Source organism: Micropterus salmoides, unplaced genomic scaffold, assembly GCF_014851395.1.
Source record: "Micropterus salmoides isolate LMB-PRFRI ecotype aquatic unplaced genomic scaffold, ASM1485139v1 Ms_hic_scaffold_17, whole genome shotgun sequence".
Taxonomy (NCBI): Eukaryota; Metazoa; Chordata; class Actinopteri; order Centrarchiformes; family Centrarchidae; genus Micropterus; species Micropterus salmoides.
Genome location: NW_024040817.1, coordinates 4,700,601 through 4,723,655, shown reverse-complemented (window position 1 = coordinate 4,723,655; position 23,055 = coordinate 4,700,601). Strand labels below are relative to the sequence as shown.

Below are 23,055 nucleotides of genomic sequence, written 5' to 3'. Positions count from 1 at the left end.
TGTTTTGAACATTTAACTTTCTGTTGGATGTATTAGAAGGACATATTTTCATGGATGAACTGTATGCAGCGCTCAAAGCATGATGGGAGCTGTAGTACAGAAGTAAGACGGACAAGCGCAAACAACCAGATCCCTGAAGAGGAGCCTGGTTTTGTTAGAAATCGTTTTATTTTTCAAAGTCTCCTGTGCTGTCTCTCTCTCTGCAGAGTCAAAACAGTTTCCAGGTTTCCAGAGTTTGCTTCAGGACAACGACACAGCGCGCCTGGGCCTGGACTTTCAGAGGTTGTTACGCATCAACCACATGTTGTACATCGCTGCCAGGTCAGTAAACACACACACACACACACACTGACATCTCATCCAGAGGTTTTAGGTTTAGTCCGCCTGCATCAGGAAGGCGGGGCTTTCTGTCTAGAGCTGCCATTTAATGTTCAGCAATCACACAGAAATCCATTGTAGAGACATAAACACATCAAAGTAGCACAAAATAGACAATAATTCAGTGAAGCTACAGGTCTTGTTCAGCAAATTGTGAGAAATATTAACTAAATGGTGCAAGAAAACTCTCGAGTCCCTTTGAAATCCATCATTAGGACTTCCTTCTCACTTCAGTTTAAGGGCTGTAAATACACTTCCCAGTGTTTTTTGTGTTTTTCTGGGAGGTTATTTTAACTGAAGATCAGCTACGTTTGTCAGTCCGTCCTCTTGCTCTGCCTGTAATGAAGCTCATCCCTTCTTCTTCGGGTTGTTAGGAGGCATTCTGGGAAACTTACTAAAATGACTAAGTGCAGTAGGAATAGATTAAGCCTCCACACACATGGAACAGCAGATTTATTCTAATCTATTTAATCTTCTCCGGGGTGAATTTGCATGCTGAGCGCTGACTCTGTGCTTTGAACTCTTCAGGGATCATGTGTTTGCAGTGAACCTGACCACAGCTTCAGAGGAGTTCGTACCCCAGCTGGTGAGTACTCTCATATGATAAAGTGTTTGTTGCTTCTGGAGAACACAAACATTTCAGGTTACAGCTCCAGGTTTGAAGATACAAACTCTTAGCGGTGCTAAATGTTGTCAACCTCGAATGCAGGTTTTTAATCAGCTGTAGCTAGCTCGCTAATTAACATTAACTCTGTGAGCTGGTAGACTGTATGAAAAGAGGGGGCGTGGCCGCTGTGACGTCACCAGTTGGTTTGTGGGCTCGAGTTTGACATTTTGGCCGTCGCCATCTTGTTTTATTGGAACCAGACGTGACCATATTTGGGTGAGAGGGTGCAGCTAGCTAGCTTTCTTAGCAAGGTGCATCACGTTAACAGTGATATTAATTTTAGCCAGTGACAAACAGGCTTAAAAAAAAAAGTAGCCTACTTACCTGAAACCTGAACAGCAGAATTTTCAGCGGCGCTGGTTAAATGTACGCAGAGCAGCGGATACGAGTCGCCTCTATCCTGATTGACAGGTCGCTGGCTTGTCAGTCAGCTTGTAGCCCCGCCCTAAAGCCTCCCCTGCTTCCTGGTCTCTGTTCCTCTAAATGGGACCATAATTTACTAAATGAACATCACGCTGTGTTGAAGAAGACTTGAAACTAGCGACTGAGACCAGAAACTCATCAGGAAAGTGTTTACTGAGGGAATAAATCAGCTGACAAGTAGAAACATTTTCTCACAGACTATACAATCACACTTCTTTCTGCAGCCGCTGGAGTCGCCCCCTGCTGGCTGCTGGAGAGGACGCAGGTTTAAGGTGCTTCAGCACTGGCTTCACTTTTCAGGTTCACGCTTGTTGAAAACTTTGTCTCAAGCCGACTTCCATGAAAATCTGATTGCGTGTAAATATCACCACATACCTGATGTTAACTACCAGAGTCTCCTTTCACATTGTCACACTGTTTTCGCATATCGTTTCATACATTATTATTATAAAAATATAGATTCTTTAAAGAGTAACTACACCCAGGCTTAAAACCTTGCTGCGATGCCACCTAGTGTTTGCTGCAGGCGCTGCACTTCACATTGCACAGTACAATAGACCAAACCCACAGAGGCCAGCACAGACTCTTCTCTGGCATAATAAGACATAATAGCACTGAATCAACATCACAGAGACTCGTCTGTGCTGCAGCTCCGCGCTGTGATTTAGTCTTACATAAGAACCTTTCCCTCAGAGCGTCGAGAACAGCATCAGACCTGACGGCTGACAAAGCAGCAAAAGATCCTTTTTAGTTTTTGCTCAATAGACGCAGTAAATATCAGAACAGCAGCTCGTAACGTACGAGGCAGCACAAAGGACGCTCTTCCTTTGATCCCCACGCCGCCTCCTCATCAAAGAGAAGAGGTTACAGGGTGGCTCCTGGCTGTAATGGGCCTCCCGGTGCATTGTGGGATGGCCTACAGCAGCTCTTTGATGTGAGCTGTTACACTCGTTATCAGTGATCCGACCTCAGCAGCACGACCACGAACACATCACGTCCTGCATCGCCATTTGTTCGCTCTCCGGCTGTCTGTTTATTTCTCTCTAAAGGAAAGTTTTATAGTTTCCATTTCAAACTCGTGTTCTCATCAGGTTTATAACGTTCTCACCTGTTCAACATCCAAACCGAGAGTTCCACAGCTTTTCACATAATAATTCCTGCATGTCAGAGGGAACGGCGTGCCTCGTTCACCTCATGTGGGACGGATGGTAGAAATGGGATCACTGGACATCTCAGGACGTTTGTATTATTGCAGCGTTGGCCGTGTGAGGGTTAAAAATATTGTGCATTGACAATCCAACTCTACGTCCTTTAAATATGGGTTTAATTGCATCAAATGACTGATGTGAGGGGTCCTTGCTTCTCTTTAAGTTTTTTTTTCCAGGTGCTTCCTTATTATTAATACTATTAAAGGGACCTATTATGCTTTTTCATATTTTCTGGCATTTCTATAATGTTACAATGTCGGATATTCATGTTAAACACGGCCAAAGCTTCATATAATGAGGTTAAGTATTTAAAAGAAATCCAGATATCTCCCTGTTCTGAACGCTCTGTTGTAAACAGTTTTTTCTACTAACGGCTCGGTGTGATGTCATTCTGGGCTGGATTTCCATATATGGTCATTTGCTCCAGGCAGAGAATGCTGGCCACGCCCACAAATGAACATGCAACCCTATCCCTGGTAAACACATAAGACAACGGCCAATCAGAAGACAGTGGGCTTTGGCGGGGGGGCTTAAAGAGACAGGAGCATCTACAGCTTGTTTCAGACAGAGGCTGAAGTGAAGGCCTGCATGAAGAGTCAGTATAAGATAGAAAATTTTAAATTCATGCAAAGCTGCCATACAAGAGTCACAGAACTATATAGGACTGGAAATGCAATATAATAGGTCTCCTTTAAGTGTGTGGTGAGATGTGTGCGAGCTTTCGTGACAGTCCACTTTTCCCATCCGTAAATGCAACATGGATGTGTATATGAGCACCATTTACCAGTCAGAACTGGTAACAGTAACTCCCACATGCCATAATCGCAGCTTGAATGGCCTGTTGACGCAAAACAGTTTGTGAGAAAAATCTATTCAATCAATTCAATGGAATCGCCACAATCAGCGTCTCTTTCTCTTTGACTACGGTGACCTCGACAAGCAGAAAATCATCTCAGCATGCTGACCGTTGAGGGAACAAAATGGACGAAGCTGTTATAGCTTATTAGCTGTATTGAACCATCAGCTTTTATATAACTCTGCTCTGCTGTCCAAGGTGGGTGAAAGTCGAGAGCAGCTGGAGCCTGGTTGAAGATGGAACTGAAGAAGCCTTTTGGATAAGGGGCGAAATGTCTTTGGACTTGGCTGAAGACACTCTGTTTCCCTTGATTAAACCCTCCTTGGATCACTATGACCTGGATGACTCTGGACGTCTGCTCTGCTGGAGTAAGCGGTAACCTGCGACTCTCACGAGTGAAGCCAGTGCGGAAGAGCCTTAAACCTGCGTCCTCTCCAGCAGCCAGCAGGGGGCGACTTAAACCTGCGTCCTCTCCAGCAGCCAGCAGGGGGCGACTTAAACCTGCGTCCTCTCCAGCAGCCAGCAGGGGGCGACTTAAACCTGCGTCCTCTCTAGCGGCCAGCAGGGGGCGACTTAAACCTGCGTCCTCTCCAGCAGCCAGCAGTGGGCGACTTAAACCTGCGTCCTCTCCAGCAGCCAGCAGGGGGGCGACTTAAACCTGCGTCCTCTCCGGCAGCCAGCAGGGGGCGACTTAAACCTGCGTCCTCTCCGGCAGCCAGCAGTGGGCGACTTAAACCTGCGTCCTCTCCAGCAGCCAGCAGGGGGCGACTTAAACCTGCGTCCTCTCCAGCAGCCAGCAGGGGGCGACTTAAACCTGCGTCCTCTCCAGCAGCCAGCAGGGGGCGACTTAAACCTGCGTCCTCTCTAGCAGCCAGCAGGGGGCGCCTTAAACCTGCGTCCTCTCCAGCAGCCAGCAGGGGGCGACTTAAACCTGCATCCTCTCCAGCAGCCAGCAGGGGGCGACTTAAACCTGCGTCCTCTCCAGCAGCCAGCAGGGGGCGACTTAAACCTGCGTCCTCTCCAGCAGCCAGCAGGGGGCGACTTAAACCTGCGTCCTCTCCAGCAGCCAGCAGGGGGCGACTTAAACCTGCGTCCTCTCCAGCAGCCAGCAGGGGGCGACTTAAACCTGCATCCTCTCCAGCAGCCAGCAGGGGGCGACTCCAGCAGCTGCAGAAAGAAGTGTGATTGTATAGAATTCTGTGAGAAAATGTTTCTACTTGTCAGTTGGTTTATTCCCTCAGTAAACACTTTCCTGATGAGTTTATGGTCTCAGTCGCTAGTTTCAAGTCTTCTTCAACACAGCATGATGTTCATTTAGTAAATCATGGTCCCATTTAGAGGAACAGAGACCAGGAAGCAGGGGAGGCTTTAGGGCGGGGCTACAAGCTGATTGACAATCAGGATAGAGGCGACTCATATCCGCTGCTCTGTGTACATTTAACCAGCAGCGCTTATTACGAGTCGGCTGTTACCTGTTTCTGGTAAGACCATTTTGTGTTGAACCACAAACCACCGCAGGTCAGCCGAAAGCTGCTGCTGCTGTTCTTGCTCGCCCCCTGCTCTGAGACTGTTTGATCAAACCTCTGCTTTTGAAAGGACAAAACTCAACATGTCTCAAGATATACAAACATGTTGCCATGCCGCCTCACAGAAAGGTTTAAATCACCCAAACTAGACTTGATCGGCTTTCAATCTAAAAAATCCTGTAACCAGAAAACCCAAACCCCAGCCTGTATTCTTTTGTTTGGCACAAAACATCATATCTGTGTTGTCATTTTCCTCACTTTGTGTCCACTAACTGCTCACAGTTTCTGCAGACAGATATGACTCAGATTTCCCCTCACGTGCGTGCTTACGTTTATATCTCATCAATAAAGCTCTTTAGGTGAGCGCCGACTCCACAGCTCAGAGAAAATTACACGAGCGTCGCTCCAGATTGCATTCTGTTATTCCTCTTCTGTGTTTCAGAAGCTGACGTGGCGGTCCAAAGACGTCAGCAAGTGTACAGTCAGAGGGAAGAACAGCGTGAGTTCCTTATCCATTTCTACATTCTTCTGCCGTTTCCACCTTTTTACTTCAAAACCTCCTGTTCCTCTGACATGTTCTCTTCTTTTCCATTTTAGCTTAGTTTGATTTGTGTTTTGAAAAATACTGAATCACAGATATAGATGAAAGATGACGACTACAGACTTTATTCTGTGTTTTTTCACTCTTTTGTTATTATTAAACACACACACACCTGTCACACACACACACATGCTCAAACAGGACGTTATGCAACAACACACGGAGGGACGTTAGAGCAAGCAGGCCGCCGCCTAGTGCGGCGCCCCGAGCGGTTGGGAGTTCAGGGCCTTGCTGAAGCCCACCTTCAGCAGAGCCCCGGAGGTGAACCCCGGCACACTTGGTAAATGAGCAGCGTTGCTCGGGCAACTGAAGAAGTGTCAGAAAACCTGTTGGCCTACTTCTACAAAGCCGTCACGGAGAGCATCCTGAGTCTGGTGTGGGAGCTCTGAGAGTCACACCAAGCGGAAACTGGAGCAGATTGTCACTAAAACCTCCAACATAATTGTCTGTGACCGGGAAGCTAAAATAACCAGCGACCCCCTCCTCCAGCTTCTCACCTCGGTGTATTTGAAAAGCAGCTTCTTTCCTACAGCAGTCAGAACACTTAGGCCACGTAGCCAGAAGATCCCATGACCTGAACCGCTCTGCAGGACTGGACTGAACTCCAACTGTTTGCAGCGCCTGGTGTATCCGTCATTATGCTTCCCGCCCGCTGGGCTCCTTGACATGCTGCGGAGCTGATATATATTCACTCTGCATGTTTATGTGGATGTTGTTGGAATGGTTTCTGGTTCCTGCTTGTTTGTTGTTTTGTCTTTTTGCTGATTGAAACACGCAGCACCAGTAGGAATCATGAAAAATCTAATCTGATGCTTTTCTCTTCAAAGTTCACCCGCAGTACAGAGGAACCAAACAAATGTTTTGAAGACGTTTCATCCTTGTCAAGATGAGTCGTTATCACTGCGTTTTGTTATGTGATGAATGAGGGGCGTCACTGCTTTGTGTTTCAGCAGGACGAGTGCTACAACTACGTGAAAGTGCTGGTGCCCAGAAACGACGAGACGCTGTTCGCCTGCGGAACCAACGCTTTCAACCCCACCTGCCGAAACTACAAGGTAAACACGCCTGTCCTGTGTTGGACCTGGAGGGTCTTAAGAAAAGAAGACCAGACAAGCGTCTGAGAGCTGTTATCATTGCATTACATTTATTCGGCACATACTTTTGTCCAAGTGACTTACAGATCGATTTTTGTGCATTCTTCTTAAACAGACTGCTGAGAGGGTGTTCAGGTCCAGAGTTTTTATTTATTTATTTTACAGTTTCTTTTGTCCTAGAAAAGTGCCATTTAAACCCCCCTGCTTTTTACCCATTATTTAAGAGTTGTTTTCTGACTCGACACATATTGATTTCCTGCTTTCAAGGCAGCAGTGTTGGGAAGCAACTTATTGCAGTACCTGAAAATCGACTTAAAACCCTGTCACGCTTGACCACACCTCTTTTACATATTCTGAAAACCGCACTGCCATCAGTGCTTCTACCTTTGCGCTCTGTCTGTGCCAGGCGTGTTCAGCAGCACGATGGCTTTCACTCTTAACTGCAACTCAACTTCTGTCAGTTTGTGTAAGTAAATACTTGAGACTCTTTCATCGTACTTAGAGTAGGGAAATACTTTCATATTTATTCCTCCACGTGCGACTCAGAAAGAGATCAGATTCAAATAATTAGTTGTTTTTAATTTATGTATTTAGGTTGTTTGTTACTGTATTGAACCTGCACTGTCCTGCTTTCATTTCAGTTCACGTTTTTTCCTGTTCAGCTGTTTATCTCTACTGTAACTTGATGTGTATTTTAAGACCTGATCAAAGCAGAAGTTCATCAAACACACTGCTGAATAAAAGCACCCATTACTAAATACATTGAACAAAATTATAAAGGCAACACTTTTGTTTTTGCCCCCATTCATCACGAGCTGAACTCAAAGATCTAAGACTTTCTCTATGTACACAAAAGGCCTATTTCTCTCAAATATTGTTCACAAATCTGTCAAAATCTGTGTTAGTGAGCACTTCTCCTTTGCAGAGATAATCCATCCACCTCACAGGTGTGGCATTTCAAGATGCTGATCAGACAGCATGGGGATTGCACAGGTGGGCCTTAGGCTGGCCACAATAAAAGGCCTTAGGCTGGCCACAATAAAAGGCCACTCCAAAATGTGCAGTTTCACTGTATTGGGGGGTCAGGAAACCAGTCAGTATCTGGTGTGACCACCATTTGCCTCACACAGTGCAACACATCTCCTTGGCATAGAGTTGATCAGGTCGTTGATTGCGGCCTGTGGAGTGTTGGTCCACTCCTCTTCAATGGCTGTGCGAAGTAGCAGTCAGGTCGAGACCCCGATGAGGACGACGAGCATGCAGATGAGCTTCCCTGAGACGGCTCCTGACAGTTTGTGCAGAAATTCTTTGGTTATGCGAACCAATTGTTGCAGCAACTGTCTGGGTGGCTGGTCTCAGACGATCTTGGAGGTTAAGATGCTGGATGTGGAGGTCCTGGCCTGGTGTGGTTACACGTGATCTGCGGTTGTGAGTCCGGTTGGATTCACTGCCACATTCTCTGAAACACCTTTGGAGACGCTTATTGTAGAGAAATGAACATTCAATTCACGGACAACAGTTCTGGTGGAAATTCTTGCAGTCAGCATGCCAACAGCATCTTGAAATGCCAGACCTGTGAGGTGGATGGATTATCTCTGCAAAGGAGAAGTGCTCACTAACACAGATTTTGACAGATTTGTGAACAATATTTGAGAGAAAAAGGCCTTTTGTGTACATAGAGAAAGTCTTAAATCTTTGAGTTCAGCTCGTGATAAATGGGGGCAAAAACAAAAGTGTTGCCTTTATAATGTTGTTCAGTGTAGCTGGTCTGTGCAGATGATTCTTCAGAGGTTATTCTTAAAAAAAGACTGATACATTTAAATAACAAAAAAATAAACGTCCTTACAGTGGCGTGAAAAAGTGGCCACTCCTGGGAAGGTTGAAAACTGTTCCATGTTTTGTAGCCATTTGTGGATAATGGCTCTCACTGTGGTTCGCTTTAAAAATGGCATTATAACCTTTTCCAAAGTGATAAATCTCAGTTACTCTGTTTCTCATTTGTTCCTGAATTTCTTTGGATCGCACCATGATGTCTACCTTTTGAGGATCTTTTGGTTTACTTCACTTTGTCAGGCAGTTCCTATTTAAGTGATTTCTTGATTGAGAACAGGTGTGGCAGTAATCAGGCCTGGGTTTGGCTAGAGAAAGTGAACTCAGCTTTCCAAAGATATTGGGGGGGCTTTGTAGTGTAGCTAGCTGGTATTTTGGAAAAACAACAAATGTGTCTGAAGTCTGAATATAACCCCCTCTGCACATTTCATGACAACACAAGTGTGGGTTGAGCTTTTGCTAACATGCCCATTATCCTCTCAGCTGCTGAATTTCCAACACATCGTCACAAGCACTGGGTTAATGAGCATGGAGACGGGGCCCGGGGACGAATGACTTTTATTCTGACGCCCCCCCCCCCCCCCCGTGTTCAGTGGCACACGTTCCTAATTGAAAGTGTCAGGCTTGTGTGAGACGCCTCGTCAAGACCAAACACAACACCTTCACAAAAGCCACAATTTCAGGTTGTCAATCCACAGTTGTGTTCCTCTTTTCACGCCGCTGCGGCGCTAGAAGTTTGATTGACAGGCTCTGACCCTGTTTAGCAGAAGCTTCCTGCGCTTTGAAACCTCCGGCGGCGGGAGAAACAACACGTTTACCTGAAGATGAGGAGTTTGGATCTAAAATGAGATACGCAGCACCTGGAAATAACAGCGATGCCTGCTCTCATTTAATGATTGATGGCACAAAGAAATATCAGCTTGTACTTCTCAGAGAACAGGAAGTCATTTAAGAGCTTTTTCAAACAAGATGCTGCAAGTTTAAAGATGATCAGTGATAAAGCTTTAAACATATTTTACTGCAAGAGAGATTGAAGTGCATTAAAAAACAAAAGTGTTATTTTAGTCAAGTTAAATCCACTTCAGTAAAATTCTGCTGTCCAAAGCACCGGCTACAAAGTGAACCTTGAGTTAATGTCTTTTGGTCGAACAGCGGTGACGCTTTGGAGCTATGAGCTTTAAATTACATTTGGCAAGGACACAGGTACAGTTCAGCCTCTGCTCTGCCAGTATTGGCTGACGTGAACATGGGAGAGAAAGAATGTTCTGCTGGTGTAATGATTTTTTCACAAACACATTTTCCGTGTTAATAACATTTTTTTTTGTTTGTTTGTTTTTGACCAAGAGCTGCAAAAAAACAAACAGTGTGACGTCCTCAATCGAATCAGAATCACTGCAGGACACACACAAGACTTTTTCACTTCGTTTAACACGGAGGCAGTAAACTATGAAAACCTGCACGGGATGTTGTGTCTCGAGTACAAAATAATTCACATGGAGATCAAGTCTCCGCAGGATTTCATGTTCACGGCAGGAAGCCACACGCCTGATAATCACACCGATTTGCCGTTTCGCTCCACTTCAATCGATAAAGTAATTTAGCTGAATATTAAGTCCTAAAACCTCCCAGTCAGCTGATTTCTCTGACAGCAGGAAGGTGTTCTTTTTACTTTGGGTGGTGTTTTTCTTTTTACAATTTGCCCTCAAATGAAGCAGAATATGAAGCCTGATGGCCCCTGATGGTCACACATGTCAAAATCAATTCATTCCAATGGAAACACTGCGGGCAACTTAAACTTTTGAGAACCTTGACACATAAATTCACCCTGATGACCAAAAGCAAACAGCCTAAACAGGGAGAGTCCTGGGAAATGGCGGACTGTATTATAGCTTATCAGCTGTGTGTCACCATTCAGTTTAATTGAAACAGAAACACACACGGGAGACAGGAGGACATCATGCTGATCCAGCTGTTGATACACTGTGGGAACGCGCTTGGTGACTGACAGGTCTTTTTTTTTTAACTTCTTTATTTAATTAAATGATAGGGGAGAGCGGGGTATGTTGTCACACTTTTCACACTGTCAAATGTCATACCGAATGAAAGAATGAAGTCTTGGGCAGAAGTTTTGTATCATTACATCTTCGTATCTTATCTCATTATGGAGCTATAGACTGTTGAATAGAGAGTGTGCACTTGCCCCGTCGGCAGGAAGTTGTCACACTGGATTATCAAACAGTTACAACACATAATTGTGAATATTGAACAATCAAGCCTAGAGAATTTGAAAAATAAATAATTTAATTCAAAACAAATATGTTGGCAGAGCACACATTAACCTCTTTCTTTTAACTTTAAAATCAAACGTTCTCTGGAGTGCAAATGGATCTATGGTAACTGAATATAAAGCTGCAGATAACTTTCTTAAATGTATAACTTCTTAACTAAACAGATGTGGTGTTTAAACACACTAATGCAACAGTGTGCATTTCTGTACGACGTATATCTGTATCTGACTAATCCCACAAACATCGCCGGCCCATGTGTTGCATCTCACACTCTTAAACCACGTCTCCTTTGGAATACTGCATGAAAATGGCTCCACGTAGATGAAGCCAAAAGAGATGTCAGCATCTTATGTCCAAGTCCTCAGCTGTACTTCTGATTAATTTGTTCTTTTAACTTCACCTGCCTGACTGACTGTAACACTATGTCAGGTGGTGTTCTGATATTTTCTCTCTTCCTTCCTTGCAAAAATCTTTTCCAGGCGTACGGCTGCTGCTGTAAACTACAGTGTATAATAATCTATTTACAGTATCATTTAATACTGCTGTCAGAGGTAACTACACAATTTCACATAGTTTTTTGAGCACGTTCCATGTGTTTATTTTACAAACTGTAATGTAATGTAATGTGTAAATCTCAAGGTCAACATAGCACATCAGCTAAAGTATTAAGACACGTTATTTTCTCCTCTACTTTGTGGAAATTTATAATTTTGAACATTCATACCTAAGAAGGTTGGAATACATAAAATGTAAAGTGCAAATGTTTTAGTTTTGAAGCAAAAAAATAATATACTTGTGCTCACCTCAGGTTAGAGTGACCGTGACCGCATGTGAACAGGAAGTTGAACATAGAAAAAGAAGTCACACAAAGTGGCTATTTGATTTTTGACATAGAGCCTCTAGTGTTGGAGTTATGAGCAGTGTGACAACTTTCCCCGCTCTCCCCTACACAAGCGTTTGTGAATGACTATACTGTTCTAGTTTGTTACCAGCAGAAACTTTCACACTTTTTACATTTTATGCGCATTTTGAAGTATCGCATTAGAAAACGCTGATGGAAACGGCAAAATTCGAGGAAAAAAAGGGGAAAAAAGCCTTAATTTCGCGAAAAGTTTTTACGCCCGCTTGAGGTGCTTTTTGCCTTGTTGAAAAACTGTTAATGCACTAAATGGGAGATGGAAACACTTTTGCCGAATTAAATTCTGATGTAGCGAACTTGCCGGATATTCCCATAACGTGCGGAGACATGGCTGGTAGCAGTTTGCCCGCTTGAAACACATTCCTGAGGACCTCTCTGTGTGAGGCCCTCAATGGCCCTCAGGCTGGTTTTGTTTCTGGTTTGGAACCCAGACGTCTTGTTTATTACAGCCATGTGTAACGTCAACAACTGACGTAACTACGCTCGCCGTAGCCTGGTTTATTCACTCCAAACCAGCTGATGGAAACTCACCTGATTAGCATTTTGTTTGTTTTTTTTGCAACATTTCAAAAGTACGCTTAAAATTTGCATGACAATTGGATAGAAACATGGCTTATGAATCCGTGTATGGTTCAAAACCAAAACAAAAAAACAAGTTGTGTTTTGCTTTTTCTGTTGTAGCTTTGTGTGACACTTAATAAACCTGCAACAGATACACTTGGGATGGTTGCCTGATTATGTAGGCTAATTAAGATGAGCTTGAACATCAACATAGCCTAAGTGGAGTCACTGTTCACTTTGTAACTTACTAGCAACTTGGACAGGAACAGAAACAGAGGTCGCCTGAGAATCCTCCGGTTTTTAAGATTTCTTCATTATCAAATGAATTCATTGATAGTTGTCCAGTTGTTGAGTCCATCCAACGGTACACAGCAAACATGAACTGTATATTAACGAATCATACACGGATTAAAAGGTTTGGGTAATTTTCGTTCAGCCTCTCTATGCTGTTTTCCACCTGAAATTATTTTCTGAGATGGACGAATTTAGAAATTTGCATTAGGAACGTCGGACTTCATCCAGCCAGAGGGAACCACCACTGAGCGCCGGTTCCACAAGCAACACAACCCATAGTAGGTCTACCGGCGGAGAGGGAGCCGGCGCGGGAGCGACCTGGTGAGCTGCGGACGGTCGGTGATCCTTCTGGCTGGATGAAGCCAGACGCTACTGATTTACGGCTGATCCATGATGATAGGCTACAGAAAAATAGAAATGAATGGCAAAAATAGCATCCAAAAGATTACAAATCAACATGTGTTATGGCTTCCCGGGAGTTCGCACTCTGGCCGTAGCCTCTGGGAAAAACACCTTGATAAGTATTCGGGTATTTTCTTAGATCGCTCAGGTAACCAGCTGCTTCAGATCGGCCCAAAACAAAATGCTTCCTTGATGCTGACGTAGGCCTACTTCATCTAGAAACTGGAGAATTTTGAGTGCTTGAGTGGCTCTTAAAGCGACGCGATCTTGCAAAACAAGTAGCCTACATATTCTCATAGGCATATTTCTTTTATCGTATGTGTATAGTGCTCACTTCAATCATATTCGCCATAGTTGATATGATATGCGACTTGAAAAGAACTAGCCTTAGCCTAGGCCTATATAAAATAAAACAAATGGATTAAATATGTAATATTGACCTTTTCTTTTTCACAAGGGACACAAACAAGTCCAGGTCCTGGCACTCCATTCACCCCAACCACGACCTTACTCAGTCTTTTCTGTTAAATATATACCTGCACGATTGACGCTACAGGGCTTCCCCCACGCACCTATGGAGCTACAGGGATCCCCACTGCGTTACAAACTGACGCCGATGGGTCTTGACCATGCGTCCATATGTGAGGAGTCGGGGAGTGAGAATGGGTTGTAGGGATACAACCACACAAAGATAGAACAAAACGCAGCTCCTTTGTTTTCAGTTATGGGTTTAAAACAGAAAAACATAACATGTCTGTTTTTTTGTTTTCTGTTTTTCCAATTTTCCGTTTTGGTTTTGAAACGAAATACTGAAAGAACGAACCATACACGGATTCTTATGAAATGTTGGGTAATTTTTTTGTCTGCCAAGTTTCATGAACGCTAAGATTTGAAATATTAAATCATATTATTATTATTATTATTGTTATACAGATTGAACACCGCTGTTCTTCCCTGATCCTTAAAACTTAGTTTGATCTTGAACAATGAATCTGAAGACATGACTCAAAAAAGCCAAACAAATAAAAAGATAAAGAAGTCTTCAATTTGATTTCCTGCGCAGGAACCATTTTTTTATTTTTTAGGCCAGGATCATGCCTGTAAACCTCATAGACTGTAGGTAAACCCTTAGGCAGGTCCTTTCAGGTCAGCAGAACATCATGAACGGTAAAGACGTCGTTCAGGCCCGCTGAGGCTTTTTAATTTATCCACCTCTTTGTGTCTGGGTCTCAAACAGCAGCACACTGCTAACATACAAAGATAGTGATCGACATGAAGGTCGACTGCTAAGCTGAAACTGACTGACGGAGATAAATAAAGAAGAAAGAAACTTTTAATTAAAGTGTGCGATTAAATGTTTAATTTAATTTAGGGTCTTCACCTTGACGCGCTGATATCTACAGTGTTACATCAATTAGGACCCAAAAGGACAAAGTAGAGTAGAAAGAAAAAGATGGAAGAGAGAGAAAGAAAGAGGAGTGACGTGTTATCACCCCGTCCTACTTCATGATGGAGGAGAGTTGGAGTCAAACAGAGCGAGGCCGAGAAAGTATTAAAATCAGCGGAGAGAACGGGGTCAGAGAGTGCAGCGCTCACAGCCGTGAACAGATTCAGCTCCCCGAGGGGGAAAACAGCAGACAGGTGAATTTATGAGGCTAAATGCTCCCACAGCCTCCGTTAGCAATTCAGCTAACGTAGCTTCTGGACTCAGCTGCCAGGCTTACAATTAGATATCATCACCTTAGCTAACATGTCAATAACATTATCAGCAGCATAATTAACCGAGATGCAATGCAGTGCATAAACAACATAATGTCAAAGTAGCTAGTGTGGAGTTTTGTTCCTTGGCTGAGTTTCCCTCAATGATGGACCAGAGACACAGAAATCATTAAGTCTGTATCTTTAGATTTTTCAATAATATATTTACAAAAAGGTACAAAGTATAAAAATTACAATTAATACAGATTATATAAAGTTATAATTAAGGAAAATAATAAAAATAATAAATAATGAATTGCAATTGAGATCACTTTAGCCTCCTCAAAGGAATCTCCTACCAATATCCTAAAGATTACTCAAAACCCTCAAATTCACTCAGATTAGCCTTCTCAAATCATTGGACATTAACTTTACATTCTATTAATATTAGATGATTCAATGATTTAATTCCTAATTCTTAGAGAGAGATACTGACCCAATTTTGCTGGAGACTCACCCTCCACCTTCTGGGAAAAGTCTAACCGCCACTCCTTGTTAACTCAAATATAAACCCCCCAAAATTAGAGCCACGTCCGCAACATGGCGGATTTCTAACTGCGTCAACATTTTATCAAACTGATCATTCCTTTAAACTTGTGACTGTTTACAATTGTTTTGCTGCACATAGGCCATAATTAATTACAACACTAGCATGCTGTCAGTAGCACTTTTTTAAAAGCTACCCCAGTTATATCTTCTTGTCTTTACTGTTCCGGAGGTAAAAGACTATACGATAGTTTACTGGATTGAGTGACGTTTAAGAACTGTATCATTTTAACAAAGTTAAATGATTTTGTTCACATTGAGTGCTTTGCCACATTTCTGTCTGATATTACTCAGTGTAAATGAAAGCTGCTACAGCAGTAGAAATCTCCGTCATGTTATAGCCTTCAAAAAGACTGATGGAAGATATCTGTCAGAAAATAAGCTGAACAAGTTGCGCTAGTGGAAACCAACACCAACATGTTAGCGCTGTAATGCTAGATAAAGTTTTTGCTTGCTTGCTACCAGCCAGTTAACTATGGCTATCACCTGATATGTTTAATCCAACAACTCCTGGTATTTTCATCATCCACACATGGAAGATCTTTGACTTTAGCTTCAGCAAAGTCCTTACAGGCAAGTCATGCCACTTGGCCTCCGGGCAGCTATTTCGAAACTTACAACACCAGGCTCCTGTCTGAATGAATGGGGAGAGCTTTATACTTCTACTACGCATGCGCAGTAGAAGTATAACAGACATATGTCAGTGGAACCACACGATTGGCTGAAATCTGTTTCCTGCTTTGGCTGTTAAAACAGACCATTGACTGTCTAGCGGGAGGGGCGGGATAACCGCCATCTTTGCTGTTACGGGCTATCCCCATAGAGTTGTATTGAGGATGTGATTGAGTGGCGTGTCTTGTCTGAAACGTCGCTGGCTTTGGTGACGTTAGCTTCAGTGACGTTAGCTTCAGTGACGTTAGCTTCGGGCACTGAGAGAAACACTTATGATGTTACCTACGAGACTTTTGGGGTTTGTGGTCCTCTTATACTTTCTTGACTTGCAAAATTATCCTTTAAAGGTTCACTTTGTAGGTTTTAGTGGCATCTAGTGGTGAGGGTCGCGAATTGCAACCCAACGGCTCAGCCACCACCCACCCCTCCCTTTGCAAGTGCGTACGAGAAGCAACGGTGGCCGCTTACTTCTAACAAACCAGGCGACTTCTTCTTCTTTGTCGTCCTATGTATTAAACATAGTGATGAAACACCCCCTGTAAAGCACTTTGACCATTTGGGCTACTGTAGAAACATGGCGGCGCAACAAGGGTCCTTCCATGTAAGACGACCCACGGTTCATTACACACCACTGATAACAAAGTTATGTATATTATATTGCATTTCTGTCAATAGATCCTCAGAAATATTACAACATATTTTTTCCTAAATCAAATCCCATGGTGGTCCACCACAAGGGGAGAGATTTATGCTCTCTATTGGAGCTTGGCATACTTTGATGTAGCCTAAAAAGATTTTCATTTTCTGAGTGAAAGAAAGTGTTTTTATAGGTCATGTGTCTAGATTGTGTGTTTGTCAGGAAGTGAAAAGCTTGGTGACAACAAAAAGCAACTCTTTTACTTAAATTTTGCTCTTAGATTTGTGTCAGACTCAGAAAGAAGGTGAACATGTCAGACTGTGCCGTCAGCAGAGCTCTCTGTGTATTATTAGCTGTGGTACTGTAACATGCAGCGAGTCCCTGCTGAACTCTGACTGACACCAGCTGATTAGCAGCATTATTATCCTCCCTGCTGACACCCTGTGAATAAGATTAACACTCATTATCCATAAATTATCAGGCTGGAAATCAGACATTTTGAAGGAGTTCGTGAATGAGAAGAAGAGACTGACAGGGGAGTGTCACGAAAACACTCCCGTACCGTCCCGCTACCGCAAAAACACTCCTGTCCAGTCCCGCTACCGCAAAAACACTCCTGTCCAGTCCCGCTACCGCAAAAACACTCCTGTCCCGTCCCGCTACCGCAAAAACACTCCTGTCCAGTCCCGCTACCGCAAAAATACTCCTGTCCCGTCCCGCTACCGCAAAAACACTCCTGTCCAGTCCCGCTACCGCAAAAACACTCCTGTCCAGTCCCGCTACCGCAAAAATACTCCTGTCCCGTCCCGCTACCGCAAAAACACTCCTGTCCAGTCCCGCTACCGCAAAAACACTCCTGTCCAGTCCCGCTACCGCAAAAACACTCCTGTCCAGGCCCGCTACAGCAAAAACACTCCTGTCCAGTCCCGCTACCGCAAAAACACTCCTGTCCAGTCCCGCTACCGCAAAAATACTCCTGTCCAGTCCCGCTACCGCAAAAATACTCCTGTCCTGTCCCGCTACCGCAAAAATACTCCTGTCCTGTCCCGCTACCGCAAAAACACTCCTGTCCAGTCCCGCTACCGCAAAAACACTCCTGTCCAGTCCCGCTACCGCAAAAACACTCCTCTCCCGTCCCGCTACCGCAAAAACACTGCTCTCCCGTCCCGCTACCGCAAAAACACTCCTCTCCCGTCCCGCTACCGCAAAAACACTCCTGTCCCGTCCCGCTACCGCAAAAACACTCCTCTCCCGTCCCGTTACCACAAAAAGCCACATCAGAAATACTTTATTGATCCCTGAGGGGAAATCCCTTTTTTTACAATTAGTCACTTTGCACTTTAAGTTAAAATGTTTAAAGGAATAGAAATACTAAAAGAAGTTGGTAAGTAGAAAATATAAAGAAATATACAAATCTAAAAATAAAAATATATTATAACTTAAATAGGTTTATATTTAGTCATACTTATTGTTGGAACATAGAGTCATATGTAGTTAGTTCCTCTCCTCTTCCTCCTCTTCCTCCTCTCAGATGACCACCCTGGAGCAGGTCGGGGAGGAGGTGGTCGGTCAGGCTCGTTGTCCCTTTGAGTCCGGTCAGTCTAACGTGGGACTATTTGCTGGTGAGTAAAATGTGACTTTGTTTCTTTAAACGCCCGTGTACAGCCAGTGACTCTTTCATTAAATCTAATCCATTCTGCCTCTTTTATGTAGCTACACACATACTGTGACATTCATTGATGTGAATAATTAGTGAAATTGACAGATTTATTTGCAAAAATTTACGGGACATTGTGCAGTGATACGCTTAGTTACCTTCTCCGTACACTGTGCCTAATGCAGGCATAATAAACAACTCTGCAAGTCTTGAATTCTTTAATTTAGAAATGAGAAACGTGTCGGCGTGTTGACCTTCTGACCAAGGCCATTTTAGATTTATACAATCAACAACAGTAATTATACAGAGAACTACATCTGCAAAGACATCCTCGGTGTGACACTGTGTAACTTTACATTTAACATCACAGGTTTCATTTTATGTTCTTATACAAACGACCGCTTATTCAAATGGGCATTTTTTAATCTCAGTTTCCCAGCTTCTTAACACGTTGCTGTCTCTCAGGGGGAGATTTCTACTCTGCTACAATGAGCGATTTCCTGGCCAGCGACGCCGTCATCTACAGAAGCCTGGGAGACGGCCGACCCGTCCTCAGGACCGTCAAGTACGACTCCAAGTGGCTCAGAGGTAGGTCGCGGTGTTTGAGGGTTCATTTCTTTTTTCTTTAGAAACTCTCCACACGAGGCCCGACTAGCTTACAACTTATTACATCCTGGAGCCTCCCTCAGCGGATGGAGTTGCTCAGTTGTCATGAAGATGGTGTGGCGAACGTAAATATAAATACAGAACATATATATAACTTGTCAGACTTAAATCTTGTAACCTTAAAAGCAAGTTTTGTGCTGGTGCTGCTTTTGCGTTAGTTTTGAGTTGCTTCCACTGCTATTTCTTATTCAGATAGTAAGATGTGCCTGCCCGGGCGGGTTCTAGTGATCTGCAGATCGCGTTTATATAAGTCATAAGGAACAGTCTGATTAATAGCGGGTGGGATGGCGGATGGATTGCAGGATAAGTCAGGATGCACTTTGCAGAATTTAAACATGGTCCACAATCGCAGTATTTTAGAGAATTTCACATATTATTTTTTCAGGGGAGTTCACGTTATTAAAAGGACCTGCAGTTTGCACCCTGCCTACAATCTCAACCATCAAATTCCAGCAACAGGAAATAACGTTTTTACCCACAGATTTCTTTTCTGCTGCCAAAGTGCTTGTCTGTGTGAATTATTGAAAAAAAAAACACCACTTAATAACAGGTTAAAATGTGTGAGATTTTAACAGGTATAATATTACTCAAATGTTATTAGTAATGCGTTATGTTGCTGCTTTAAAGCAAAAAGCAGTACATTACTGAAATTGCGTCACACTGTTTAAAGTAGCTTGAGTATACTTGACACACTGTTTTTTGATTCCTGTGTAAGCTTTCCTCGCTCTTGTAAAACGAGCTCATCGGTCTTATAAAACCCATATTTCCTCTCTGTGAACGGCATTCTGGGAAAGGTAAAAAGTCTGTAACTGCAGGAAGTGTTGAGCATCACAAGTGATGAGTTGGTAAAGAAGGGAGGAGAAGAGATTTACCTTGAAATGGGAGAAATAGAAACTCCCCCCTCTCTCTCTCAATGCAGAGCCTCACTTCCTGCACGCCATCGACTACGGCAACTACGTCTACTTCTTCCTCAGTGAGATCGCAGTGGAGTACACCACCCTGGGCAAGGTAAATGTGTGTGTTAGTGTGTGTGTAATGCAGGGCACAATTCAAACCGGATCAAAACATTGGTTGTCTCTCGCCGGTGACTACTGGACATATATTTCCCGAAATAAGGTCCCAAGGTGGTCCACGTTAAGGGGAGGGGCTAAGGCTCTCTAAAACTCACGTAACAACAAAGACCAACTTCAGCTCTCTAAAATGTTTTGGACACAGATTAATATTTACTGATGTGATGTTGATCATAGTCTGCTGAATAAAAATGCAAACACACAAGTTCACACTGAGCTGTCGCCGCTTAAACCTGGTGAGTTTGTTCTCGCCTCCCTCTGCACATCCACATCGTGCGCCCGTGTTGGTTTTGTTATTTGACTAATCAATGCATAAACTAGATGTCTTTGTTTTAATCAAAGCAAACGTTTTACTTGCATAACGATGTGTGTGAAGTTTAATCGTAAGAAAACATGAAGCGCTGATTGGACAGTAAAGTCCGGTCGAGCACACAAACGCAGAGAAGAGGAGGAGGAGGAGGAGGAGGAGGAGGAGGAGGAGGAGCGCCTCGGTACTGGTAGTCCACAAAGTAGGGGAACATTTCGTCAGACAGTGGCAGCGTAATGACACACGATGCATGGGCATGAACATCTTACCAATGAGAATGCTCCTTTTCCTGTTTGAGCGATTATTATTGACCAACCAGAGCAGAAAGAAGTCGGAGCCTGTTCACCTCTCTCGCTCTCTCTCCAGGTGGTGTTTTCTCGAGTCGCCCGGGTTTGTAAGAACGATAACGGAGGCTCTCCCAGAGTTCTGGAGAGATACTGGACTTCCTTCCTCAAGGTGACTTCACAGTCTGACTCCCACTTTTATTTCTTTAATAAATCAGAGGTTTGCGTTGAACTGTTTCATTCCGACAGACATAATCTACGTATTACCCGCCCATTTCATTAAATTTTTTTATGCATGTACAGAAATACAATACGCACACCTTCCTTCCTTCATTCGTTCGCCTCAACCTACACACAGGCGCGCAATGCCAACAATCTAACACTTTATAACTGTATCCGATCCCCTCATGAGTGATCCACCATGAGTTCAGCTGAGCACGAGTCCATCCATCCATCGTCAATCCCAGCTGACATTGGGCGGGGTCCACCCCGGACAGGTCACCAGTTCATCGCAGGGCCACACATAGACAAATGACCACTCACACCTAAGGACAATTTAGGAAAGCGGTTGTGTTTCTGTGAGGCCACAGCGCGATCCACCGGACCGCCGTGCCGCCCAAAAACAAAAGTGTTGCATTCATAATTTTGTTCAGTGTAATAAAGGACAGGAACTGCAGTCAAACTGACCTCTGAGGTGTGGAGTCACGTTTCAGGACACCTGACCTCCTCGTGGCTGTTTCATAACTCGACTCTGTGTGTGTTTGTGTTCAGGCTCGTCTGAACTGTTCGGTTCCCGGAGACTCGTTCTTCTACTTCGACGTGCTTCAGTCTCTCACCAACGTGCTGCAGATCAACCAGAGACCGGCTGTGGTCGGAGTCTTCACCACCCAGGACAACAGGTGAGGACGTTATGTAGAGAGTGCTCCATGTGCTGAGTTCATGTGTAGGTGGCGGCGTTACAGCCGCCCCTCAGAGACTCAGCAGCCTGGTTTTCATCCTATTTCATTTAAAGTCGAGTCGCGGGTTTTTCCCGACAGAATCATCTGCAGCTGGTTTCTCTCCGCAGTATCCCCGGCTCAGCGGTTTGTGCTTTCTACATGGACGACATCGAGAAAGTCTTCAACGGGAAGTTCAAGGAGCAGCGGACCAGCGACTCGTCCTGGACTGCGGTATCAGACGAGCTAGTTCCCAGACCGAGGTGAGACGCCAAAAAAAATTGCGGGCTCGTGCGGTTTCTCTAAATCCAGGATCATTTGAAAGCAGGCTTATTTAAATCCAGCTACGTTAATGACACATCCAAGAGAGCGCAGCCGAAACTGAAATCAGATTTAAAATTTTTCTTCAGGCCCGGTACGTGTGCAGGTGACGGTCCGGCTGCGGACTACAAGTCATCGGTCCAGTTCCCAGATGAGATGCTGACGTTTATTAAGTCATATCCTCTGATGGACGAAGCCGTTCCATCCATCAACGACCGGCCCTGCTTCACCAGGACCTCCAGCAGGTAACACACACACGTGCAGGGACATGCTGAAGCGCCGTAGTTAGTAGATCTGCAATCACAATAATAAGGTTTGCAACATGCAGATTGTTTGTCATGTTATAAGCTAGAGATATTTGATAGATAGATATTATTATAGGTAGATCAGAGCAGAAGAAGGATTAATGTCCACGTGACATGAGGGAGGGAGATCTGATGGGGGAGAGATAAGATCAGTAGCTTAAGTAAAACAACATGTTGTTATGCAAAATTTGCTTTTAACTATAATTATTAGCCTATTAAATGTTGTTTTTACAACCGAGCTAATATAATTTTTCACATGTGTTCACTATGTTGTTGTTTGTTTGTTGTAACTTTTGATCTGTGATGAAAATAAGTAAAATTATTAAACCCTTTGACATGAACTGGAGCGTTGCGTTCACTGCTGTGAGGGAAAAAAAACCTGAATATGCAAATCCCAGAAATAAAAATCGAATAGCTACCCAACAAATGTCCAGCCCTAAGAATTTGTTACCAAATATAGATACACCATATGGACAAAAGTACATCCAGTAACATCCCATTTTAAATACGTTTATGTCTGTGGGAACTGTTTCCCCTTCATCCAGAAGAGCGTTTGTGAGGTCACACGTAGATGCTGGACACGAGGGCCTGGCTCACAATCTCAGTTCTAGTTCATCCCAAAGGCGTTGGATAGGGTTGAGGTCAGGGCTCCGAGCGGGCCCGTCAAGTTCTTCCACACCAAAACCATTTCAGCTGGCTTTGTGCAAAGGGGGCATCATCGTGTTGAAAGACAAACTTTTGGAAGAAGCATTGTCTAAAATTGCATGTTGTGGCATCAAGATTTCCCTTAACTGAGACCACACGCCAAAAGTTTTGGGACAGGGGTGTTCCAGTACTTTTGGAATAATCC

General features: G+C 43.9%; 1 protein-coding gene across 7 annotated transcripts in view; it reads left to right on the top strand.

Moving 5' to 3' along the window:
* Window positions 1–23,055, top strand: part of LOC119906713 (semaphorin-6D-like) — a 195,838-nt gene that overhangs the window by 105,257 nt on the left and 67,526 nt on the right. For 5 of the 7 annotated variants that reach the window (XM_038724035.1, XM_038724033.1, XM_038724030.1 and 2 more), the window contains 11 exons: window positions 207–321; window positions 907–964; window positions 5,501–5,557; window positions 6,610–6,714; window positions 18,192–18,282; window positions 18,783–18,905; window positions 19,903–19,991; window positions 20,727–20,816; window positions 21,416–21,543; window positions 21,711–21,842; window positions 21,990–22,145. In XM_038724035.1, the coding sequence (XP_038579963.1) occupies window positions 207–321; window positions 907–964; window positions 5,501–5,557; window positions 6,610–6,714; window positions 18,192–18,282; window positions 18,783–18,905; window positions 19,903–19,991; window positions 20,727–20,816; window positions 21,416–21,543; window positions 21,711–21,842; window positions 21,990–22,145 (1,144 nt within the window). The remainder of the gene's footprint in view (window positions 1–206; window positions 322–906; window positions 965–5,500; window positions 5,558–6,609; window positions 6,715–18,191; window positions 18,283–18,782; window positions 18,906–19,902; window positions 19,992–20,726; window positions 20,817–21,415; window positions 21,544–21,710; window positions 21,843–21,989; window positions 22,146–23,055) is intronic. The other 2 variants (XM_038724036.1, XM_038724034.1) reach the window with 1 other exon arrangement.